Below are 22,109 nucleotides of genomic sequence, written 5' to 3'. Positions count from 1 at the left end.
AAAGTTGACACCGGCGGAGAATCATTTTTGTTGAAACAAAAAACTAAATTGTTTCAACATTGTCGAATAATTTATCGTGCTGTAGAAATTGTCAGTCACGATAGAGAAAAGTTTGAATTTTGTTCTGCAATTTCTTTGGAGTTTTGGTACAGTAGCTTACTTTGCATCTTTATTTTATAGTCCACCTAAATGGCCGTCAATGAGTCTTTTGACGATTTTTAGACTATGGCAGACTCGTGACATGAAATGTCAAAATAATAGAAAAAAGTATCCCTGACTGCTCATTATTGTAGCTACTTATTTTAAAGCATAATTTTAGCGTCCTAATTTTAGTTCACACATGTATTGACAAGTGGGTGGGGGAAAGTAGATATATTTTCATTCCTCATCAACTACATAATGTCTATAATGAATTTTGCTTTTTTGTCTGTTGAAAAATGGTTTGACAGTCTTTTGCTGATACCGCAAATTGGTGGATAAATTATACTGACACTGACAGGTCTTTTTCTGTCAATTTTGGGAGAAATGCCCTTTCGTGGGTGGGTTAGAACCAGCCGCCCGGTTAGTTCAGATTGTAAGAGTGGCGTGCTAGTGTTCCAGCGGTCGTGGGTTCAAGCCCCATACCAGGTGCACTTTTCCTGCTAGGTTTACTTTAACCTTAGACAAACTGGGAAAATTAGCGTCGTAAAGAGTAAAGATTTGGGAAGAAAATTCAGGCATATTTTGATGGATAAAGTGCCTGAAAAAATTGAGATTAAAACCAACCCCCCGGTTAGTTCAGAAAATTCAGGCATTTTTTTATGGATAAAGTACCTGAGAAAATTGAGACATGGTGTTAGTTGGGAAGCCAAACAAGCTTTTTGTGACAGCCATTTCATCTCGTTTGGGATTTTTTACAATTGGGAAAAATTATTCTTCTTTGGCATTGGGAATGAGTCAGATATTCTGAACTGTGAGATGGGCAGAAAAAGGCTAGATAAAGCCTATCTCTGATACGCTGGCACTGGACCATACATCTACTTCTAGTAAACATTTGCTTTGGAAACTAACGGTATGGAACAAGGAGTGTTTTGAAAATGGGTCATAAAATACTGTTAACAAAATTTATGTTATACAAAATTCATATAAACATATCCCTTACATCTGATATTTGATAGGAAGGTGTGTATCTTTTCTCCAAATAAGGTAAAAACTCCATCCAATTCTGGCTTAAAACTAAAGGTTTCTGACCTTGAAACTGATTTCTCAGAGGGTTTTCATGAGCATTGCACAGGCACAATTTTACTTGCTTGATAGGACATGGAACAAAAAGAGAGAACAATTCAAAACTGATGTATAAATTACTACTTCATAAATTATACTTTTTCATGATTTATAAGGATGAAAGAAATACACAATAAGGTAGCGAATAGCAAAAATGTTGGCAAATTACAGTCGGAAATGAATTGCCTTTCTTTACTTCACAACACCATGATGTCTGAATGTGCTCCGTGCCTAAACAGATGGATTTTAAAAACTACACATAGAAAGGCTTCCAATCAACTTTGTTAATGCAATTTTTCTTACTTTTTCAAGATATATTGAATGACGTGTTGTATGTGTTATGTTGTTTCATTGATAATTGGAGGAATGAATTTCTTCCTTTTCACAATCTTAAAAAACTGCCCTCATACGTGTGCTATCAAATACTTTCGTCAAGAGCATCTGTGTATAATGTATTACTGCACGGCCAATACTTTTGAAGAAAATATTTGATATCACATCTAGATAGCATAGACAATGATGTCACTATTCGATAAACAACAACAACTATATGGAAATTCAATTGTTCTTAATGTAATTTTGTCTCAATGTGGTTAGCTTATAATGCAGACTCTGGACCCAAGGCATTATCACTGCTCGAAGGTTTGTGGATGATTAGTATTGAATATCACCCAGGAATGATTAACAGTTCTTAGTCATATTTTAAAACTGTCATACTAACTAATATCATAAACTTACTTAATATTTAAGTTTAATTCTGATGGTATAGAATAATATTCTTACCTTTACCTTCTTACCTTTCATTTCAGATTGGATGATGCATGAAGTAATGTTTTCATTGGTATATAAAAAGTTTCGACGGTCCTGTTTGGTACAAGGATCTCAAAATTCTTGACAAGACAAAGCACAATCATGATGGAGAACTTCCAGGTTCATATTGAAAACAGTGGTAGAAAAAAGCGCCATAAACATGACAAAGACACAGACGATGATCATCATGAAAAAAAGAAACATAAAAAGTCCAAGAAGTCAAGCAAACATAAACATAAAGACAAGGATAAGGACAGAGATAGGGAAAAGACTTCACAAAAAGACCGGGGTAAGCATAAGGGTAGTATATCAGTGGCTGAACCTGAACTTACAGCTATTGAAAAGTTTAACATGTTCAAAAAACAGCGGGAAGCTGCCAAGCATGATGAAGGAAAAGTGGTTGATGATCTCTTTAAAGACTTTATTGCATCTAAAATAAAGCAAATTGAGAGTGAGAGTGATAAAATTGCTAATAAGGAAAGAAAAAGTAAGTCAAGGTCCAAAAAAGATAAACTCAATGATTCAGTTAATGAAATAAGTCGGTATTTGGATGAAGAAATAAGCAACATAGAAATACCTAAAGAAGAAGATAAGGCAGAAGAAGAAGAGCCGTCTCATCTTGTTGAGGATTCAAAAAAATTAGGCAGTATGCTTGTTCATTCTAAAAAGGACTCTCATTACAAAGAACCTTTAAAAGAGGCAAAATATTCCAGTGATTTTACTGTAGAGAGAAGTAAATCCAGTAACATGAAGGTAACAGTAGAATCTGTCAGAGAATTCACATTGCCCAGCAAGGAGCAAAAACATAAAGATCAGACTGACATTCCTTTACCATCTACCTGCCAAACTCTTCCAGTGTTAGACAGCATACCTCTGCCTATACCTGCTAACACCAAGAGTACATCCATTCCCAAGCTGTCCAATGAGCCTTTAATATATGAGATGAAAGAGAGCCTGGAGGATGATGGCAACGCTTTGCCAGTATTTGGTCCCCTGCTTCCACCAGGGGTAATGGGGATACCGGTATGGATTATTATAAATACTAGTGAAGCGGTAGTATAACCAATATAGATCTATGAAGATTATTATTTATTTTATTTTTCTGTGTGAAAAATGGACTTCTATTATGATTTAGACTTTTTCAATGCTTTTGTAGTGTCTATCAATCAGAACTAAGCCTGTATGATATATTTATTTTCACATTGCCAAAATTATTACCACAGTATTATGTTCTATTCAGAAAAAGGAAGAACCGGCAAAGATCGATGTGAAGAAACCCACGCTAGGCTTTAAGAACTTCGGTATAAAGCTCAGTGCCTCGAGTGCTGAACTAATCCAGTCAGGGGAACTTCACAAGAAAGGGAAACGGCTAGAAGATGGTAAGGATAACTAGATTTATTAAGATAGGCCTGTTATAAATTTCATTTGTGAGTAAGTTCCAGAACAGTAGAATTCATGGAGAACAAAAAATATTTTCTGTATTTCTTCATAGTTGATGAACTAGTATTAAAAGAGCATGATGATCTTATTAATTTTTTATACAGAGTGTAACGAATTGAACAATTGAGGATGATTAGATAACAGTTCCAATATCTGCACCATACTGCTACTTTATCTAAAGAATTAGTAAAGTGCAAATTGTTCCACAATGTTGAATAATTTCTTCAATTTTATTGATAAAATAATAAACCTCATGGATTTCAACTTATCCACTTATTTCAGGTGAGGTGGTATCAAGTTCGTCAGAGGCGGAGGGAATGGAGAGTAGCGAGAGCGAGTGTGAAATCTCCGGCACTGGCTCAATCTCTGACGGCAAAGTTTTCAGGGGAAAGAAGAAGAAAAAGAGCAAGCATAAAAAAAAGAAAGGCAAAGAGAAAGATGATTTATTGACAGTACCTGGAAAAGATATATCTGCTTCCAAACGCAAGAGTTCACACACACATTCCAGGTTTCCTTCTAGCTTAATACTATTGCAGGTGTTGTAAAGCCATAAGCAGCTGAATAGAAAAAAAACAATTGCCAAATTAGAATTTCCAGTCTATGATGAAAGTCTTGATTATCCCCTGCCAAAAGGCAAAGGGTATATAGTAATGGTAGGCGTTTTTGTCTGGAGCATTACTTGAAGTCTGAGGTATTGACTTCAAGCTTCATATAGATCTCATGGAGAAGTGCAGTGTCTAGGAACCATAACTCTGGCTGCAGTTTCTTCTGAGTAATTGCACTTTGCTAATTTTCATACTTATTTTTGGTCTGGAGCATAACTGAAAAAGACATTGAGGTTTTGACTTCAAACATTATAGACAGATAGATCTCACTGAGAAGAAGTGCAGTGCATAGGAACCACAACTCTGGCTGCCTTTATGTTTTAGTTATTTTCCTTTGTTTATATTCATCTTTTTTTTGTTGAGAGCATAACTGGAAATGTCTTTGAGGTTTTGTCTTTCAACTTCACGTACAAAATGACATATAGGAGAAGTGCAGTGCACAGTAACCATTATTCTGGCTGTAGCATTTTTTAGTAATTGCGCTTTGATAATGTTCATTGGTATCTTTTGTTGAAAGGCAAAGTGGATACTGTTCTTAATACAGCAAGGGATATGGCAGTCTATGACTCATCTTGTTGTTATTTGTACAGTACTTGTTATATATGGACCTCATTTGTTTTTCTCTCTGTAGGGCAGGATTAAAAAGCACTTAGTCGTCTGAAACTGAATTTGAAAGTGACATAAACACTCATGAGTTGCTTGTTGCAGAGGTCAATAGAAACAATCAAGCAAGCAAAAAAAATGAAGCCAAACTTTAGTGTAAGAATTCTCACTTGTTAATCCAAACATCTAATTTGAATGACTGATTGCATATTTACTTTCAGGTCTACCTCACCAAAGAAGAGCAGAAGGTCCAGATCTCGATCAAAAGATCGATCACGAAGACGATCAAGATCCAGAGATAAAAGATCAAAAAGGTCAAGGTCAAAGGGCAGGAGGTCGAGGTCACGGAGTAGAAGGTCATTGTCAAGGTCACGGCGAAGGTCATGCTCAAGGTCACGCAGAAGGTCGCACTCAAAGTCAAGGACAAAAAGGTCACGAAGCAGGGACAGAAGATCAAGGTCCCGAGGTCGAAAGTCTCTAAGTAGGAGCCCTGACAGATTCTGGAGAAGCAAATATGGAGACTTTGATGCATTTAAATTTCTCAAAAGGTAAGGAGCAAAAGATGTTAAAGGAAAACCATACAAATTTCATTGATGTTGTCTTTTCAAAAGGTTGACTAATTCAAAATGTCAACATGCTCATGTGTTAAAAATTCAGATTTTTGAGTACATGATCTAGCAAGGATTTCTATGTTCTCATGACTATTGCCAAAACACATACAAGCCATTATATACCAAGCATGAAGCCTACAAGCTAGGTAACTATTTGGCTCTTACTGTTTGGATCTTATTTTCTGGCCAGTGCAAATTTGGATTACTTTGGGAAAGATAAAAGTCAGGATTTATCATGAAATTAGGATTGAGAGCTTAAAATAATCATATTGCTGTATGTTGTAAAATTTGATTTTAGCTGGATATTGGCACTAAAAATAGTACTCTTTTAACAGTAAGATTTTATGGCTAGTTGAAACTGTTGTTTCAGTGACAGGGTCGATAGATCACGTAGCCGCAGTCCGGACCGGGAACGGGATCGTTTTATCGATAAGGAGCGGCGACGAATGGAAGACCTGAGACTGAAGATTGATAAGGCCAAACTCAGGGAAATTGCAATGTAAGTGATTGGTAACACTACCTGTTGGCTATAGTTTACTAGGCTCTCACTAGGCTGAAAGTTTTGGGAGAAGCAAAACTCCCTCCAGTCTAATTAGGGAGAAGTTGGTAGCCTTTTGGGAGAAGTGAAAAATTATTGAAATACCTATATTGGAATTTGATACTTCAAGTAATATATATATGAGTACTTTAAATAGTTTCCATCTATTGTATAAGACCTTCTGGAAAAATCTCAAGCAAAACAAGCAATAAAACTTGAATGGAATACCTTACTGTATTCTTTCCTTCTCTTAAAACATGGTGGTTAGTATATTCTCAAAGTCAAAACTAGGAAAATATGTTCCGAGTGATTTTAGACATGATTATGTTAAACGGCTTAATTGTGAAGAAATCCTATAAGGACTCTGATAGGAATCACTGAGTCTGTTTTGTTTTCAGGGGTTGAAATCAGTATAAGTGTCAATAAGAGTGGTTCTCGTGTGGGGGTTAAACCCACACCATTGATGGTCGAGATGGAATGTACATGTATATGACTGCTTCTTTCAAACTTCTGTAATTAGTTATGTAAGATTGCATACTTGATGAGACAAAAGTTTAATTTTCCTGAATGTTATGCTTTAAAAATGAAACATATGTCTGAATTATTGTACAAAGTTCAAGACTTAAATATTTTAGAACAAGTGTGTTATGATGTTTATTAATAAGATCTAAGTACATGTATGGACATTAAAACCTATATTTCTATTTCTATTTTTCAGACAAAATGCATTAACAAATGCCAAGATGGGAGGAGCTAAGTTGGATGTGACAGTCAAGGCTGGTGGAAAGTCTGTGGAGGAACTCACAGGTACTCAATTGTCCTGTTGTAGACTAAATTGCTTTGTACATTTTCTCATAACAAAATAAAATATATTCTCATTACAGTGCTTTTCAGTTACAAAGAATGCTACTTTAATAATAATAATACTTTTAGAATTAGAACACTGATAAAAATGCCCACGCTGTAGTGATTAAGGACCATGAAAGTCCCCCTAGCTCAGGACTAAACCTCTTAGTCTTCTGAGTAAAATCACATGGGAAGCCTATAGATATATGTCATTCATGAAACTGAATCTATCTCTTTAAAATGTAGGAGAGTTGGAAGAAGCTTCGGTTATCTTCTTGCACAAGAAAAAGATGTTATATTGAAAGACATTCAATCAATATCACTGTACATTGGCTTTTTTTTAAATGCAGGAAATGACCAGATTACAGAGATATTTCATTCATTATTTCAGCTGTACAAAACATCCTAAAGATATAATTAGAAGCAATTATCAGTGTTGTTAAGACTGAAATGCAAAATAAAAAGAAAACAAGCCGGACGATCGGGATCATATTTGTATTACATATAAGCTTGTTATTCTTGCCAGAGTATTGTAAGAAGATCCAAGAGAAGGAGTTTACTCGACGGAAGTATCGTCATGACAGCTCGTCAGATGAGGGGGCTGGGATGAGGTCAGATGATGAGGACTTTCATCATCCCTTCAAAGTCAAGGAGGCAGGACCAATTGTTATGGACATACCGGTCAGTGACAATTTTCCAAATAATGTATCAGCATGTCAGTAATTATGTTGGATAATTTGTCTACTCTCTTATTCACAGTTCCCTTAATAGTTATTGATTCAAGGAATCTTACTGACATATTTTGCCAAAATAAAATACAATTGAGGCATGACATCATTTTTGTAAAAGAGCATACATTTATAATAGGGATGGCAACGAGTACCCGAGTACTCGATCAAACGTCCGAGTACTCGAGTACCAAATCACTACTCAAGTACTCGGAAAAAAAATCTATAAAAATCACCAAATACACGATTTACAGACAAAATATCAGATCTGGTTAGTTGCCAAGAGGACAATTTACGGTCCCTCTAATCCCCGCTGTGTACACAATTGACCTCAATCAATTAGTTGACAGTTGTTGTGATAGTTGCAAACTGTCAACAAAGGACCCCTATTTCAAATTAGCACTGATGTCAATTAGCGAAGTTTTGATAGCGGTACTTTCACCTACACAATTCTATTGTATACCAATTAGAGACCTTTCACCAAACCGTTACGAGAATTGATTTCTTAATGAGCGTATTTTAACTATTTTTGCAATGATTATCACAATTGATTGGTTGATATTTTAAATCAAGAATTATGAATATTAATGAGGTAAACAACAATTACACAGTACGATAAACTATCATTTTAAAAAATATTTTGTAGAGTAAACAACTAAACATAAAGCGCAATTAATAATGCCGCCCCCAAAGTCCACAGCGTGGAATTACTTCAAAAGAGCAGCCGACGGCAAGTCGTGTAAATGCACGCTGTGTGGTGTCGAGTTAGCGTATAATGGCGGTACTACAAGCATGTTAAACCACCTGCGGTTGAAGCATGAATCCGAAACAACGCCAAAGAAGCAGCCAGAAGAGCCCCAGTAAAAGATGACTGGCTTTCTGAGACAGAAGCTTCCTTCTAGCATGGGTGAGGTGGTCACACAATCCATTGCAGACATGGTTGTGTCTGACTACTTACCTCTGAGCATTGTAGAAGGCCAGGGGTTCCATAATCTTATGCAGGCAGCGTGCCCGGATTATAAAGTGCCTTGCAGGAATACCGTGCGTGCAAGGATTACAAGGAAGTACGAGGAACAGAAGTCTGCCCTGTTTACCGACCTGGACCATGTTACGTCAGCTTCAATAACCACAGGCACTTGGACATCAACGGCGACTCATTCATACATCACCGTCACCAAGCACCACATTACTAATTCATGGGAAATGAAAAGTAATGTCCTCATGACACGCTCAATGCCAGAGCGACACACTGGGTCGAACATTGCCACCAAATTTATTGACTGTGTTTCGGAGTTTGGATTAGAGGGGAAAATAGAGTGTTGCGTGTATGACAATGCAAGGAATATGGACTGCGCTGGTGCTTTGTGTGACTAGGCAGATTTGGGGTGCTTTGCACACACTCTGCAGTTGTGCATAAAACCTGCATTGGAATTACCAAGCGTTGCCAGTGTTCTAAGCAAAGCTTGCAAACTAGTCGGTCATTTCAAGCACTCGACAACATTGACTGCCGAGATGAGGAAACGCCAGGGGCCACTTAACCTTCCAAATCATGAGCTCATCCAGGACGTGATCACCGGATGGAATTCTTCCCAGATGATGCTGGAACGGTTGGTTGAGCAGAGGCGTGTGGTGATGGATATCATGTTAGACAGGAAAGTGAGCAAAAAGGGCGATGCACATCTCTTTCCTAGTGAGAAAGAGTGGGACACAATGGCTGATATTTCGGACGTCCTGACAGTGTTTACTAAGGTTACCACATTCATGAGTGAAGAGAAGAACGTATCTGTTAGCAGTGTTTACCCTGTGGTATGCGGACTGACTTGCAAACGCCTTCTTCCCAGCGCCAGTGACAGCACCACCGTTTCCAAGGTGAAGGCCATTATCAGCAGTGAATTGAGTAGACGCTTTTGGCCTACTGCCGCTGAGACAGCCTCATCACTTCCAATAATGGCATCGTTGCTGGACCCCAGATATAAACGACTACCGTTCCTGACACCACAACTACGTTTAGCAGCAGAAAGTGCGCTGGAGTCCTGTGTCGAAAACATCCCGTTGAAGCTACTGGACAGAGATAACGGAGAGCCCCTGTCTAAGAAAGCTCGCACCAATGACTTGGATTTCCTCATGTTTACTTCACCGGGGAAAGACAAGTGTGATGACGAACTAAAAGACTATTTGCTGGAGAAATGCGTGGATATGTCCCCTCTCACATGGTGGAAGGACAATGAGTCCAAGTATCCTCGGGTTGCCGTTGTCGCAAAACAGATCCTTTGCATCCCGGCAACATCTGTGCCATCGGAACGAGTGTTCTCAATGGCCGGTATTCTCGTTCAAGTTGAGAAACCGCCTGTCACCGTCTTTAGTAGACAACATCTTTTTCCTGAACAAGAACATTGTCCCCGAGTTTGAAGTGCTGGACGAATAAGAACAATTATGGAATGTACCATGTAGTGCTAGTTATTCGAATGTGCTTTTTGCTAATATTTGAATACGTGTGTAATGTATTGAACTTCGTAATGAATTTCGTTCTCTATTTTTATGTATGCTATTAATTTTCGTTCATTGTAATTCTGAATGTTGTTCATTACTGCAGTGCATACTTGTATAAAATGAAACGAATAAGACAAATTAAAAGCCTGAAACAACATATGTTTTCTTTTTATATCATTTTTTGTTAAAATATATAATGAAAGTTTACTTTAAAGGTGATAATGACCAATAATACGACCAACGCACAATATACGTCATTAACGATACATGTATACACAAACTTGTCTTCGCGAACACATATTCAATTCTTCCGAGTCATCAAGTACTCGATCGAACGATCGTCCGAGTACTCGAGTATTAATTTTACTACTCGTTGCCATCCCTAATTTATAAAGGTACCACGCACACACCTCAAACATAACCACTTAAGTATTGTTATTTTTTACCACATTTTGATAGAATGCTAAGCCGTTACCTGTGGTAACCCCCCAAGAGAGGCTCGTCCAAAACGCCCAGCTCCGGCTTACGTTTCCAGTGTCAAGTGGGAGCCAGCATCGAGACAAAGAATGGGTACCGGTGGAGCCTGAAGCGAAGGAAAAGCTGGCCCTCCCACCAAGTCAGGCCAGCCCCCTTGCCATCATGCCCCCACCCCCTAAACCTGAGGTCAAGGTGTTTGAGGAACCAATACAGGAGGTACAACAACTATTATTTTTTAGTATGTAATGTATGACTCTCATGCCAATACAACTAAATGTAAAGCTTTGCAGTAAAATTTTCATTTTCATTTGCAAAATGCTACTATTTCCTTTAACTGTTTGCTGTATTTATGGATGTAATGCATAATCTGCCTTATGCCTTAGAATTACCTTTCAGATGTATATGTTTGTAAATTCCCATCCTTTAACATTTATTTCTTTCATTGAAAACAGCTTAGTCACACATGAACCTCTTCCTGTAAACATTATTATGCCCCCCTTCGAAGAAGAGGGGTATATTGCTTTGCACATGTCGGTCGTTTGGACCAAAGCTTGTCCGATTGATAACTCAACAATTCCTGGAAGATGGTCATGAAGGTTGGGTCTGACCAGTAGATTACCCCTTTTGATTTTAGGGCTCATCGGGTCAATGGTCAAGGTCACAGTGACCTTTAATGATAAAAGAATTTTAAAGCTTGTCCGAGTGATAACTCACTAGACACCCTCACTCACACATAATCTGATAAATAATCTGTAATATCATGTATTTATAGAGTGTGGACATTGGAGCCATTGTGTCGGAGAGACTGAATGCTGTGCGGAAACTGCAGGAAAATCCACATGACGTGTCAGCCAAGATGGTCCTTAACCAGGCACAGAAACAGGTGAATTTTAGCTTGACTGCAGTATTCAAAGAATATGGAGAGCTTTACTACTCACCCAAGCATCTGCGTTGGTGTCACATCTTGGTTAAGGTTTTGCATGTAAGCATCTCAGTCATAATCTCAGCAAATACCTCATGTATTGCATTGAAACATTACACATGTGTTCCCAGCTTTAAAACCTACTTAAATAATCAAGTTTGATAACTCTATTTTGCATAAATGCAAATTATGGCCCTTTATTATTAGATTTTTAAATTCTGGTAGAGATTTTGCATGTAATCACATTTAAGTCAATATCGCATCAAATGCTACATGTACGAGGGGTGATCGCGAAGTTCGTGTAAATGTGCTGTAATTTGTGCTCTATCGTTAATAAGTAAACGAAAAGTACACCACAATAATGTTTAATGAATTACAATACTCCATGATGAATATTATACGAATCCATTTAAAAGTTATATCAATTAACACAGTCACTATGAATTGCTGAAAACGTAAACGACGCTAATTACCGTCAAATGTCATCCATGTTCAATGAACGGCGCCCTTTTTCAACGTAGTCACCGCGCAAGGCTACACATTTCTGATGTCTCGCAATCCACTTGATATATGTTTCTTAGTACCAGTCTGTGTCAAGTTGTGAAACTTTTTGACGGGTCGCCAATGTCAAATCAGCAACGTCCTGGAAGCGCTGTCCACGGAGGGAAGTCTTTATCTGGGGAAAGGTCCTGATGTCCATGGGTGCTAAGTCATGGCTGTAGGGAGGGTGTTCTAATACTTCAAATCCCAGTAATGTAATCTCTAACTGTGTGTGCAGGAGCATTATCCTGGTGCAGGATAATCCGATCAAGGTCCAAAGCGGGCCGTTTCCTCTTAAAAGCATTGACGAGATTCCTTTTCAATACCTGAAAATCAACGTGTTTCAGTTAGCAATGCTAGGTGATGTTTTAATGCAAGAAAGTATTGTTATATAAAATAAACAAATTGCTATATTTTTATATATAATATTTTAGTTTAATATAATTGTAGTTTATTAATACCGTATTATATCATGTATAGGACGCTAGCATAGATAGGACGCAGGCCAAAAAATAGTTGACAAAACGGGTAAAAACCCTTAATATATAAGATAGGACGCAGTGTAAAAATGTCAAAATCGGAGCCGAAAAATTGAGGTTGGTATAGTATTTATAACATATATTGTAGTAAAAAACAAACAAAAAAATGTATATAAGGCATATTTTGATAACTGTCTTGTGTATTTCGATAATTATCGTCGTATTTCGGTAATTTAGCGTACACAACAATGATATATGTTTTGTCATTTTGAGAACATTCACGTATATTATAAGACTTATACAAATGCCGTAATAGTCCCGACACGCCTTCTGATTGACAGTCAACCGTTGCAATAGTTCCGACATGCCTTCTGAACGACAGTCAACCGTTGTAACCATTGCAATCGCAGCTAAAACTGTGTATTGTCAAAACTGATGATTGTTTTGATAAGGCTTGTCGCTTTGCAGATTAAAGCATGTCAGGCATAATTAATGCGTGTCTGTAATTAGCCTTGCCAGCCGAAGGCACGTTGGGTAAAGTGCGAACAAACAACCATACGGTATTATCATCGCATTAGTTTGTTCTATTGATGTTTTTCTAATGACAGACAGCAGGTGTTTTTTACACCTTTGCACATTTGAAAAGTTTCATAGTGACAATAATGCTACTTTGCGTTATGCACATTCCTTTATTAATTTTTAAAACAGTAACATACAACAAAATGTTTTGTAAAATATCGAAACATTAAAATCATGAACAACGATTAATTGATATTTATTTCCGTTGACGTTATAACTCAATCCAGTTAAAGTGCTGACTCACATCGAGTTTTTGTGAGTAGCGTCCCTTTTGTAAAAAAGTAAACACTCGTGTTTGTTTTCAATTTATTTCTCAATAAATCATTTTAAAGTAAACATTCAATATATTTCTGCGTGTGTTAACTTGCGTGATTTTACCTATGTCAGTTGTTCTCTTCGGTGACGCAGTACAGATACTTACTATTACCGCGTTCTTCCCCGGTCCGATATTTTCGACCTGAAATGGACTTGGAAAAAAAAAACAGATGAAATTCTAATAGCATAGAAAGGACGCAAAATTCTAATAGCATAGAAAGGACGCAGGCAATTTTTAAGACGAGAATTGGGGGTAAAAAAGTGCGTCCTATGCATGATATAATACGGTATATTTATTAGTTACATCCGTGTGTTGCATAGATATATACCGTTGAATAATAGTCAGCATTCACCGTTCTTCCCTGTTTGACTCTGTGCTGAAGGATCATCCCGTTGCGATCCATGAAGAAGATGAAAATCTCTTTTCTGCAGCTCCTTTGCACCCGAGCTTTTTTGGTGGCGGTGTTCTTGGTGTTTTTTGACACTGACGATAGGGCATTCGTCTTTGGATCATAGTGATAAAGCCAAGTTTCGTCTGTTGTTACTATCCTATCAAGGAATTTGTCACCTTCTGTTGCGTACCGATCCAAGAATGCAGCTGAACACCGTGCACGCTTCGCTTTTCTTTATCCGACAGCAACTTCGGGACCCAGCGCGCACTGACTTTCCACATACCTAACTCTTTCGTAAGAATCCCATGCACAGTTGAAGGGGACATGATGAGTTCACTGGCAATCTGTCTCAACATTTTTTTCGTCTGTCTTTCCGGATAATGCCCCTCACTTTTTTCTTGAACACTCGGAATCACAATCTCCTTCTCTCTTATTGTCTTCAATCAATTTCTTGCCTTTCTTAAATCTTTTGTGCCACTTCTAGACGAATGCCGGGCCAAACTCCTTTAGAGTATCGCTCCTTTACATCATTGAAATCATTTCAGCTGGTGTCATTCCCATTCCGACACAAAATTTAATGACGCTCCGTAATTCAACATCTCCAGTTGACGTCATTACGCAGGTTTGGTTTCCTTGACTGTTCAAACAAACCAGCTGCTATTTTCAAACCGGATGTAGCAAACAACGGTGAATTTTACAGAAATGACTTCATGACATTGATATTGAGCGTGCGCCGACTAGGGACTGATGCGTTGCCAAGGATACCGTTTATTGTTGTTATAGTTAGCCGATTATTATTTCGCCTCAAAATTTATCTCTAAAAAGATTGATCTTGTGGATAATACAGTTTCAGATGTATTGAAATAAAAATAAAAATGTTATAAACAATTTACACGAACTTCGCGACCGCCCCTCATATGTATTGCAATGAACCTTAGACAGGTGCTCCCAACTATCCACCCACTTAATTAACTGAGTTGGATAAACCTATTTTTGTAAAAATTGCAAATCATGGCCCTTTATTATTCAACTAAGAAATTCTAGTTAAGGATTTGCATGTAAGAGTGCATACGGTAATTCAATATTTCAGCAACTACTTGCTGCTCTTGTTAACTCATCTGTTTTATAGTAGAAAATAAATCAAGGTTTGTCATAGCCTTAGTGGTGTCATCCTGGTCATGCAAAAGCTTAAACCTTAGCCATAACTCAGAAAGTGTTCAATACACATAAATCAATGGCTGTGCACATGCTGCTGGGGACAGTAATGCAGATGAAGGTTTAAACAAGGGTTATACCCTTTGTTCAACTGAAAAAACAGATTAGTGTTGATGTTTGCTATGTGGTGCTCTTGATTGTTTTTGTTTGCCTGATTGGCTGTTGTATGGATACCTTATTTAGGACTCGCTTCTCATTATATGTTGAACCCTATTTTACCCTGTTATTGAATCACTTAGTTGCTTGGAGAGTATGGAAGTGAAGTGAATGAATAACTGATGTACATGTCTAGATTTACATGTAGAATGGTCACCTGTATAAATGTTTGTTGATTTAGTGGATATGAATGTGTACTGTGAAAATGTAAAAACACAAAGACACATACATGTATGTATCTTTATAGCTAAAATAAATCCAACACCAATCCCCATACAGGCTAGTTAATGGTGTACTGGATGTTAAAGCTTCTACAGAACTGTTGGTTATTTAATTGTTGATTTATTGGGAAAGCTACATCTACACACAAACATGCACATATTGCCAAATAAATCAAATAAACAATTCCTACTTTCCCCTTACAGGCCAGCCAGTGGGCGCAGTCCAAAAACCTGCCTGGTCAGTTTATAGGGAGCACAGGGGTCAATATCCTGACCCCAGAGGAACTAGCGGGGGACAAGAGGAGACAGGCGTGGCTCAAGAAGGTAGGGGCCGCACACAGGGGCCATTACCCCACCTACCACACTCACACCTTGTCCTGACTTGTCTGCATTTATTTCTGTAATACATAGGACAGTACTTGTAATAAGCAATGAAAATGTACCAAGACTGGTTTGCTACTGTGACATACACTATGTGATATAATTATGTTAATAAGTCAGGGGCTTACCTGGGCATACTTCAGTATGCCAGAGCATACAAATGTTTAAATATTGAGATCAGGAATAAAGAGCAGAAGGCTAAGGCGTGTATATACATGTTACTTTCTTTCTGGTTAAGGTGAGTCATTATTTATTGAATATTGCATTTTTGAAAAAGATTATTTCATTTCTCTATTCTTCAAGGTTCTTCTTCTGCTCATTTGCCTGTGTAACATATTGAGACCATACTTACGAAAGACCTTCTCACATTGATATTTCTCTCAAGTGTTCATGCGTACAATTTGAAAATGCTACAGTTATGCCCCTGTAAGTAATTGAAATAGATGTATGCCTCATTGGTTTGCTTAATGAATACATGTAGCATTTTAGGGAAAAGATTCTGATAATTAATGATGTCTTATTAGCTTAGTGTTAAACCTAAAACATTTTAATGATCTTTCACACACACCTTTAAGTATAAAATTACATGCATATCCCATTGAATTTAATTAATCATACTTTGACTAGTCATTTATTATTACTTATGATATTAATTAGTATTACTACATATACTTGAATATTAATAGCAAAATACTTTGTTTCAATCCAAATAAACTCCTATAAAGTGGACAAGCCCTGACAAGGTGTGAACTCTGTGTTTATTTACAGGTATTCCAGCCGCCAGAGAGAGATGCCTTTACACAGACAATTAATAGGCCAATATTTCTCTCTAATTCACTGTGAACATGATTATCATATATTCAGTAACTCTGACTCGAAAATTTCATATTCTCATCTGCTGTTGTTAATTGTTCTTGAAAGAAAAGTATTTTTTTTCAGTTTAAGAGTTCAGTACTCACAGATATTTCAAATAAACCTTAAAAAATGTTAAATGGTTTAAGAAAGACCATATAATCGTTGTAGCATTTTCAATGTCTAAGAGAGAAGTATTTGGCCTGGAGTAGATTATTCATTTTCAGGTTTTATCGACACATTGTTTTCAAGGATCTATTTCAAAATGAAGTGGTTCTTGAAGACAGTGTGACTTAAATGCATTAAGTCACTGGATCCAGAATATGGCTGTCCTGTTGTTACTATCTATTGTGTTTGTAATGTATAATGAGTCCTGTGATATGATATTAATGTCTGGATATCAGTGACTATTGTCAACACTTTGAATACGTACACTCCATATTATTTGCGAAATAGTAAAATTATGGCCTACAGAAGATGTGGGAAATATGGATGAAGTGTACATGTTCAAAGGTTGACCATTGATGTGAAATAATTTATGCAGTGGAGAGAAATGGTGAAGCGCCGAACTTTGGTCTAGCACTCGACAGACATTTGTGTGTCTGAACAAAGGTTTAACATGTGGTAAGTGGAAGTGGCATATATCACACTCAATATCGCTAGATGGTCACCGACAGTTTTTTATGCTAATCTGTCATATAAGACAGTTTCATTTAATCAATGTTCAGAAAAAAGGAGGTGTGAGTGTTGTCATCCAGCCTTGGTGTTTGTGTTGTCATGGTGCAAACACTTTTAACCTGGTCATAACTCAAAATCATTAAACATATTCACATGAAACTTTGTACACTTGTTAACAGTACTGGTTTGTGTAAAAAGTATGTGAAGTCCAGCTAAAATATTACGATATAAACGTTTCATCAACTGAAAAAAACACGAGAAACAGATGTGCGTATGCTTACCCTTGCATGGCTCGTGTTAAGATTTAAAGTTTGTGTTGTAAGTTTTATCTACTTGTACATGCACTGCCAAAAGAAAACAGTTCTAGTACAATGTTACCATGTATTTCATTTTACTGTCTATATGATAAAGTTGTGGTCATATGCCATTTCCAGATTGATAACTGAATCATTGTAGTTACTATGTTACTATGTAAGAGCTTGACAAAGAAAATCTTGTTTTACATGTAATTTTAATGATAATGCAAGAAGTTAATTGGTAAGTATTTTGTACATGATTAAATGTTGAGAAAAGTATTTTTGACTTATTATCATATTTAAGGTTGAAATTAAGAAATAGGAAATATCTATTCCATTTTAATATAATGGATTTTTTCATTCAAGCAACAAAGGCTAGAAAAGCTGAGAAAACGAAATTTAAACAGAAATTTTCAGCAGATGTTTTGAAAAAGATTCTTGAAAGAAGTCTATATATTAAGAGAAAGGTATAAAGTTCAACATTTTGAGCCATTTCTTTTAAATTGATGAACAAAACAGGCTATTTTTCATAGTGATAAATGTTGTACTTCCTATCTATTCTCTTTCCATGTTAAATACCTATAAGCATATATCAATACATGTATGAACAGGTTAAACAACGTTTGGTGGCACTTATTGATACAAAAAACTCACATTCGTAAGTTCATTTTTGAAGAAAAAATATCTTTTAAGAAGTGACTGAAATGTTTTATACAAGAAAGTATCTTGTATTTTTATGAAGTGCTTTTAAGAGCCTTACCTACCTACCCTCCTTTACTGTAATCACACCCTGTGTATCTGGGCTCACTTCAGGATGTGTTCACGAGTGCGGCCCCAGTGAGGGGGGGTATTGGCATGTACCTGCTCCAGAAAATGGGGTGGAAGATGGGGGAGGGGCTTGGTAAAAACAACGAGGGCACCAGGGAACCCCTCCTTCTGGATTTTAAGGTGGACAGGAAAGGTACATTGTACATTGTAGATGTTGTTAAGGATTTGAGAATAAGGCATCACCCAAGTATAATAATTCAATAACCGCTACTAAATATCACATGAATTGATTGAGCTAGTATGTTGAATGTAAAGAGAATTGTAATTAGAGTTAAATTTTTGTAGGATTATTGTCTATATATTATGTTGTTTTTTTCTTAATATGACCCAGTTTAACTTTCTTTAAGACTTGGAATAAATTAGTTTAACTACACCATGTTCTTTCAGTACATTGGTATTGAACTTACTTAATAAAATGCTCTTCAGTTGTCTTTAAACACTGTACACATTCACTGTTGCTAATATGTTAATTATTGTTTTACAATGAAGGTTCTATGCTCTGTGTATTCTGCTTGAACAAAGTTATTTATGTGTTAAACGTGTGACAAAATATCTTACAGGTCTTGTAACAACCGGGGAAGGGAAGAAGTCTGCACCTAAAATGCCGGTTGTGAAGGACTTGTCTGGTAGGAGGATACAACTTGTTGAAACTGGATATTCAAGAAACTAATGTTGTGTATAACCAATTATAAAAGAAAGCATAAGAAAAGAAACAATAATATTTATTAAATGAGGACCTATTGAAATGTAAACTATTGACTATATATATACTTTTAAAAAAAATAACCATTTTAAAGTGTTTTCTGATAACACTGTATGACATGAACTAGAAATGAGATGTTTACATGCTTACAAAATCAATCACACATTCGTGTAAAGTATTTATATTTGCCTTGTGTTTAAAGGGAAGCACCCAGTGTCGGCGCTCGGTGAGCTGTGCAACAAGCGGCGTTGGGGAGCCCCAAGATACGATATGGTTCATGAGAGCGGGCCCTCACATAGAAAAGACTTTCTCTTCAAGGTGTGTATGCTCTGGCTAAGCATTTTCCCATTGTTTTCCATTTTCAATCTTAGCATCTAAATCCTTTTCCCCAGAAGAACTTGACAGAGGTACACAATAGTTGACAGTGCTTCTAGTTAGTTTTATTGTTACCATTAATTGTGTTGTCTAAATCTTTTTAGCCCGTCTGTTTTTAAAAAAAAATGATGTATTGTCGCAAGGCCATCTTCCTTTTGTAATGTTTGATTTTGTGCTTGTTAAACATTGAATAATGATAAATGAGTGTACACCAAACCTGAATATCCATCTTCTAGGTGACAGTGAATGGCACAGACTACCAGCCATCCGTTACCAGCAACAACAAGAAACTGGCAAAGGCTCAGTCTGCCACGGTCTGTCTACAGGAGCTGGGGCTGGTTCCCAGGAACTCAGAGATAGTCAAAGCTGACTGAAACATGCTTGCTGATTGACTGCTTCATTAGACATGTTGAGATACATTTCATAATTAGGATTAAGAATGCTTCATGAAGATTGCTCTAAACTGCATTGCTGTCAATCCTAAGAACATCATAGAATGGTTAAAAACAGACTGGTATCTGCAGTGTATAGAGATTACATGTTTCTACTGACTGATACCTTAAAAGTGCTATGGTGCATAATCAAGGATGTTGTGAAACAGACTCAATAATATGCATTATCAGATACATGGGTAGCTAGAGACTGCTACAGGGTAGTTGAACAGGCCTCTGACAGCGTCTAATCTGTCTTGTCTTACATTAAGTATGCTAGTTATACTGTAGGAATTAAATTATACGTTTTAAAGACACTTAAGATGTATAGCGGTAACACCCATGGTGTCTAGAGAATAAAAAATGCTTATTGAATTGAGAGTCGTGGTTGTAAATATGTGTTTGCTATAATGTGGGAAGCTGGTAGGTGGGCCTTTGCAAAAAACGCTGCCTTAGATGTCTAAGTATCTATTGGAGACTGTGACGAATACATGTTTGTCTGTCATAGCCTTGTGTTGGCAGCAGTGTCAGCTTTGTTGTCATACTAACACTTAACCTTTGGTGCAAACTTAAAAACTGTTCATTAAATATATATTCACATGAAACTTTATACACCTGTTTCCGGTGTTAGACGGCATATGTGTAATTTTGGTGTAAATCTTGTTCCCGGCGTTAGAACGTATATAGGCAATTTTGGTGTAAATCCCTTGATCGTTGAGATTGGAAATCACTTGTAGGGCGTTTGTTTATTGTGAATATGCATCGAGGGGGGATGGGGGGTGAAATTGAAAAGGGCGTACCTGCTTCTTTGTTTCATGTCACATGGAACTTTGCTTCTTCACCCACAGCATGCCTGCTCTTTCACCCCACAGCAAGCTGTTTCTATATTCAGCCTTATTTAATTATATACTATTAACTTGAAATTTGGAAAGATTTGTGTTCATCTATAACTGCCATTACTGGTTTCATTGTCAACAGTATTCTTTTTATTAAATTGTTTTAACTTAAATTAATGAATTATAATGAATTATATAATTAAGAAATTAACAGTGTATATCTTGGTCTGTTATATAATGTGTGTGTATGTTGCTCTGGCCCTTATTTCTTGGCAGTCCTTAAGCGTAACAAGCTCTAGTAGCTTACTGGGTATTTCATCAAGTCAAATTTGTTACTTAATCTTGATCTACTTCATGAAATGAGTTTATTGTGATGTTTATATTATTTTCTTAAAGATGCACTTTTACTCCCAAATAAGATGTACCAATTGTTTTAATTTACCGTGAAGAATGATTAAATATCAAAAACAATGGTTCTTATGAAGGATGCCATGTTTAATTTGAAAGAAAGGTGCAGAAAACATGGTGTTTCTACCAAATGAGGTGATAGTTGATTACTGTAAATCTTTTTTAAGAACCACCAGTCATTAGGACCCACCAGTCATTGAATAGTTGTGCTTTTTCAGATATTAAATACTTGGTTACAATCTTCTTATCAGTAATTAATATTTTCCACAATGCATTATTTAGTAAGTAGTAAAAGGTTTATCATTGAAAATTCATGTTTGTTATACATGTGTATGTATTGATTTTAAAAACAAGTATTACTTTAAAATGTCCAAAAACTGTGAAGGATGTAAATAGTACACTAACTAAAGGGAGACAAAAATAGTGAGCTTATCTTAATCCTGCTATAAGGGACTTAAGATGTTTTGAGAGAATGGAGCCTGGTATACTATGTGCATGTGTATATGATGTTCTGTTACAAGTCTCCTGATACAGGAAGTCTACTGTTAAGAACATAGCATGGGCATTTTTTTTATACTTTTTCAGTACAAACAACATCTAAATATACTCTTGATATATTTTGTGAGTTTATAAAAGTACATGCACTGAGCATTCGATCTATTATCTGATGTAGAATTAGAAATGTATGTAAAATGATTTTATTGTTTTTGCATTTTGTTTGTGGCTTCTGTTTTCAAAGATTTGAATTAAAAATGGATTATCATTGTATGGCAGTTATGTATTGTTGCAATAAAATCTTTGATATGGAGGACTTGTTTATTCATATGGTTCAAATTAGTAATATAGGCAGGTGTGATTGTGAGGCTAGTACCATCTCTTTGGAAACAATATTTGGTGATCTTGTCCTTCTATTGAAAAACAGACAAGCTTTAATAGTGTTTTTAGCTCGACTATTCGAAGTGTGTCGGCGTCCGGTTAAAGTTTTAGGGCAAGTTGGGATTTTCACTTATAAGTCCAATACCCTTCATTCAATTGACTTAATACTTCACACAGTTGTTCAGGGCCATCACATGATGAGGTTAGATAACTCC

At 36.6% G+C, this 22,109-nt stretch overlaps 1 protein-coding gene across 3 annotated transcripts; it reads left to right on the top strand.

The window, feature by feature from the left end:
• The first annotated feature begins 2 nt into the window (after window positions 1-2).
• LOC128237396 (protein Son-like) lies at window positions 3-21,827 on the top strand. Of its 3 annotated transcripts, XM_052952899.1 has the most exons (15): window positions 3-146; window positions 2,073-3,096; window positions 3,314-3,452; window positions 3,796-4,021; window positions 4,943-5,269; window positions 5,703-5,831; window positions 6,589-6,677; window positions 7,243-7,397; window positions 10,394-10,627; window positions 11,184-11,294; window positions 15,435-15,554; window positions 18,251-18,398; window positions 18,826-18,891; window positions 19,171-19,286; window positions 19,580-21,827. In XM_052952899.1, exons 2-15 carry the CDS (start codon window positions 2,176-2,178, stop codon window positions 19,715-19,717), a joined length of 2,919 nt encoding a protein of 972 aa, XP_052808859.1. In that variant the 5' UTR covers window positions 3-146; window positions 2,073-2,175; the 3' UTR covers window positions 19,718-21,827. The 3 variants fall into 3 exon arrangements, with proteins under 3 accessions (XP_052808859.1, XP_052808861.1, XP_052808860.1); XM_052952901.1 differs by lacking the exons at window positions 18,826-18,891; window positions 19,171-19,286; window positions 19,580-21,827 and adding an exon at window positions 17,008-17,087 and having other exon boundaries at window positions 18,251-18,383; XM_052952900.1 differs by lacking the exons at window positions 18,826-18,891; window positions 19,171-19,286; window positions 19,580-21,827 and having other exon boundaries at window positions 17,008-18,387.
• The last annotated feature ends 282 nt before the right edge of the window (window positions 21,828-22,109 follow it).

Source organism: Mya arenaria, chromosome 6 (assembly GCF_026914265.1).
Source record: "Mya arenaria isolate MELC-2E11 chromosome 6, ASM2691426v1".
In the NCBI taxonomy this organism is placed as follows: domain Eukaryota; kingdom Metazoa; phylum Mollusca; class Bivalvia; order Myida; family Myidae; genus Mya; species Mya arenaria.
Note: the sequence above shows the minus strand (reverse complement) of the source record. Positions and strands in the feature narration are given on the sequence as shown.

Excerpts from the sequence above, each read along its gene's own strand:
- LOC128237396 (XM_052952899.1), top strand. The coding sequence starts at position 2,176 with ATGATGGAGAACTTCCAGGTTCATATTGAAAACAGTGGTAGAAAAAAG. Across the intron at positions 4,022-4,942 it reads AGTTCACACACACATTCCAG|GTCTACCTCACCAAAGAAGA; the intron begins GTTTCCTTCTAG and ends ATTTACTTTCAG. Across the intron at positions 15,555-18,250 it reads GACAGGCGTGGCTCAAGAAG|GATGTGTTCACGAGTGCGGC; the intron begins GTAGGGGCCGCA and ends GGCTCACTTCAG.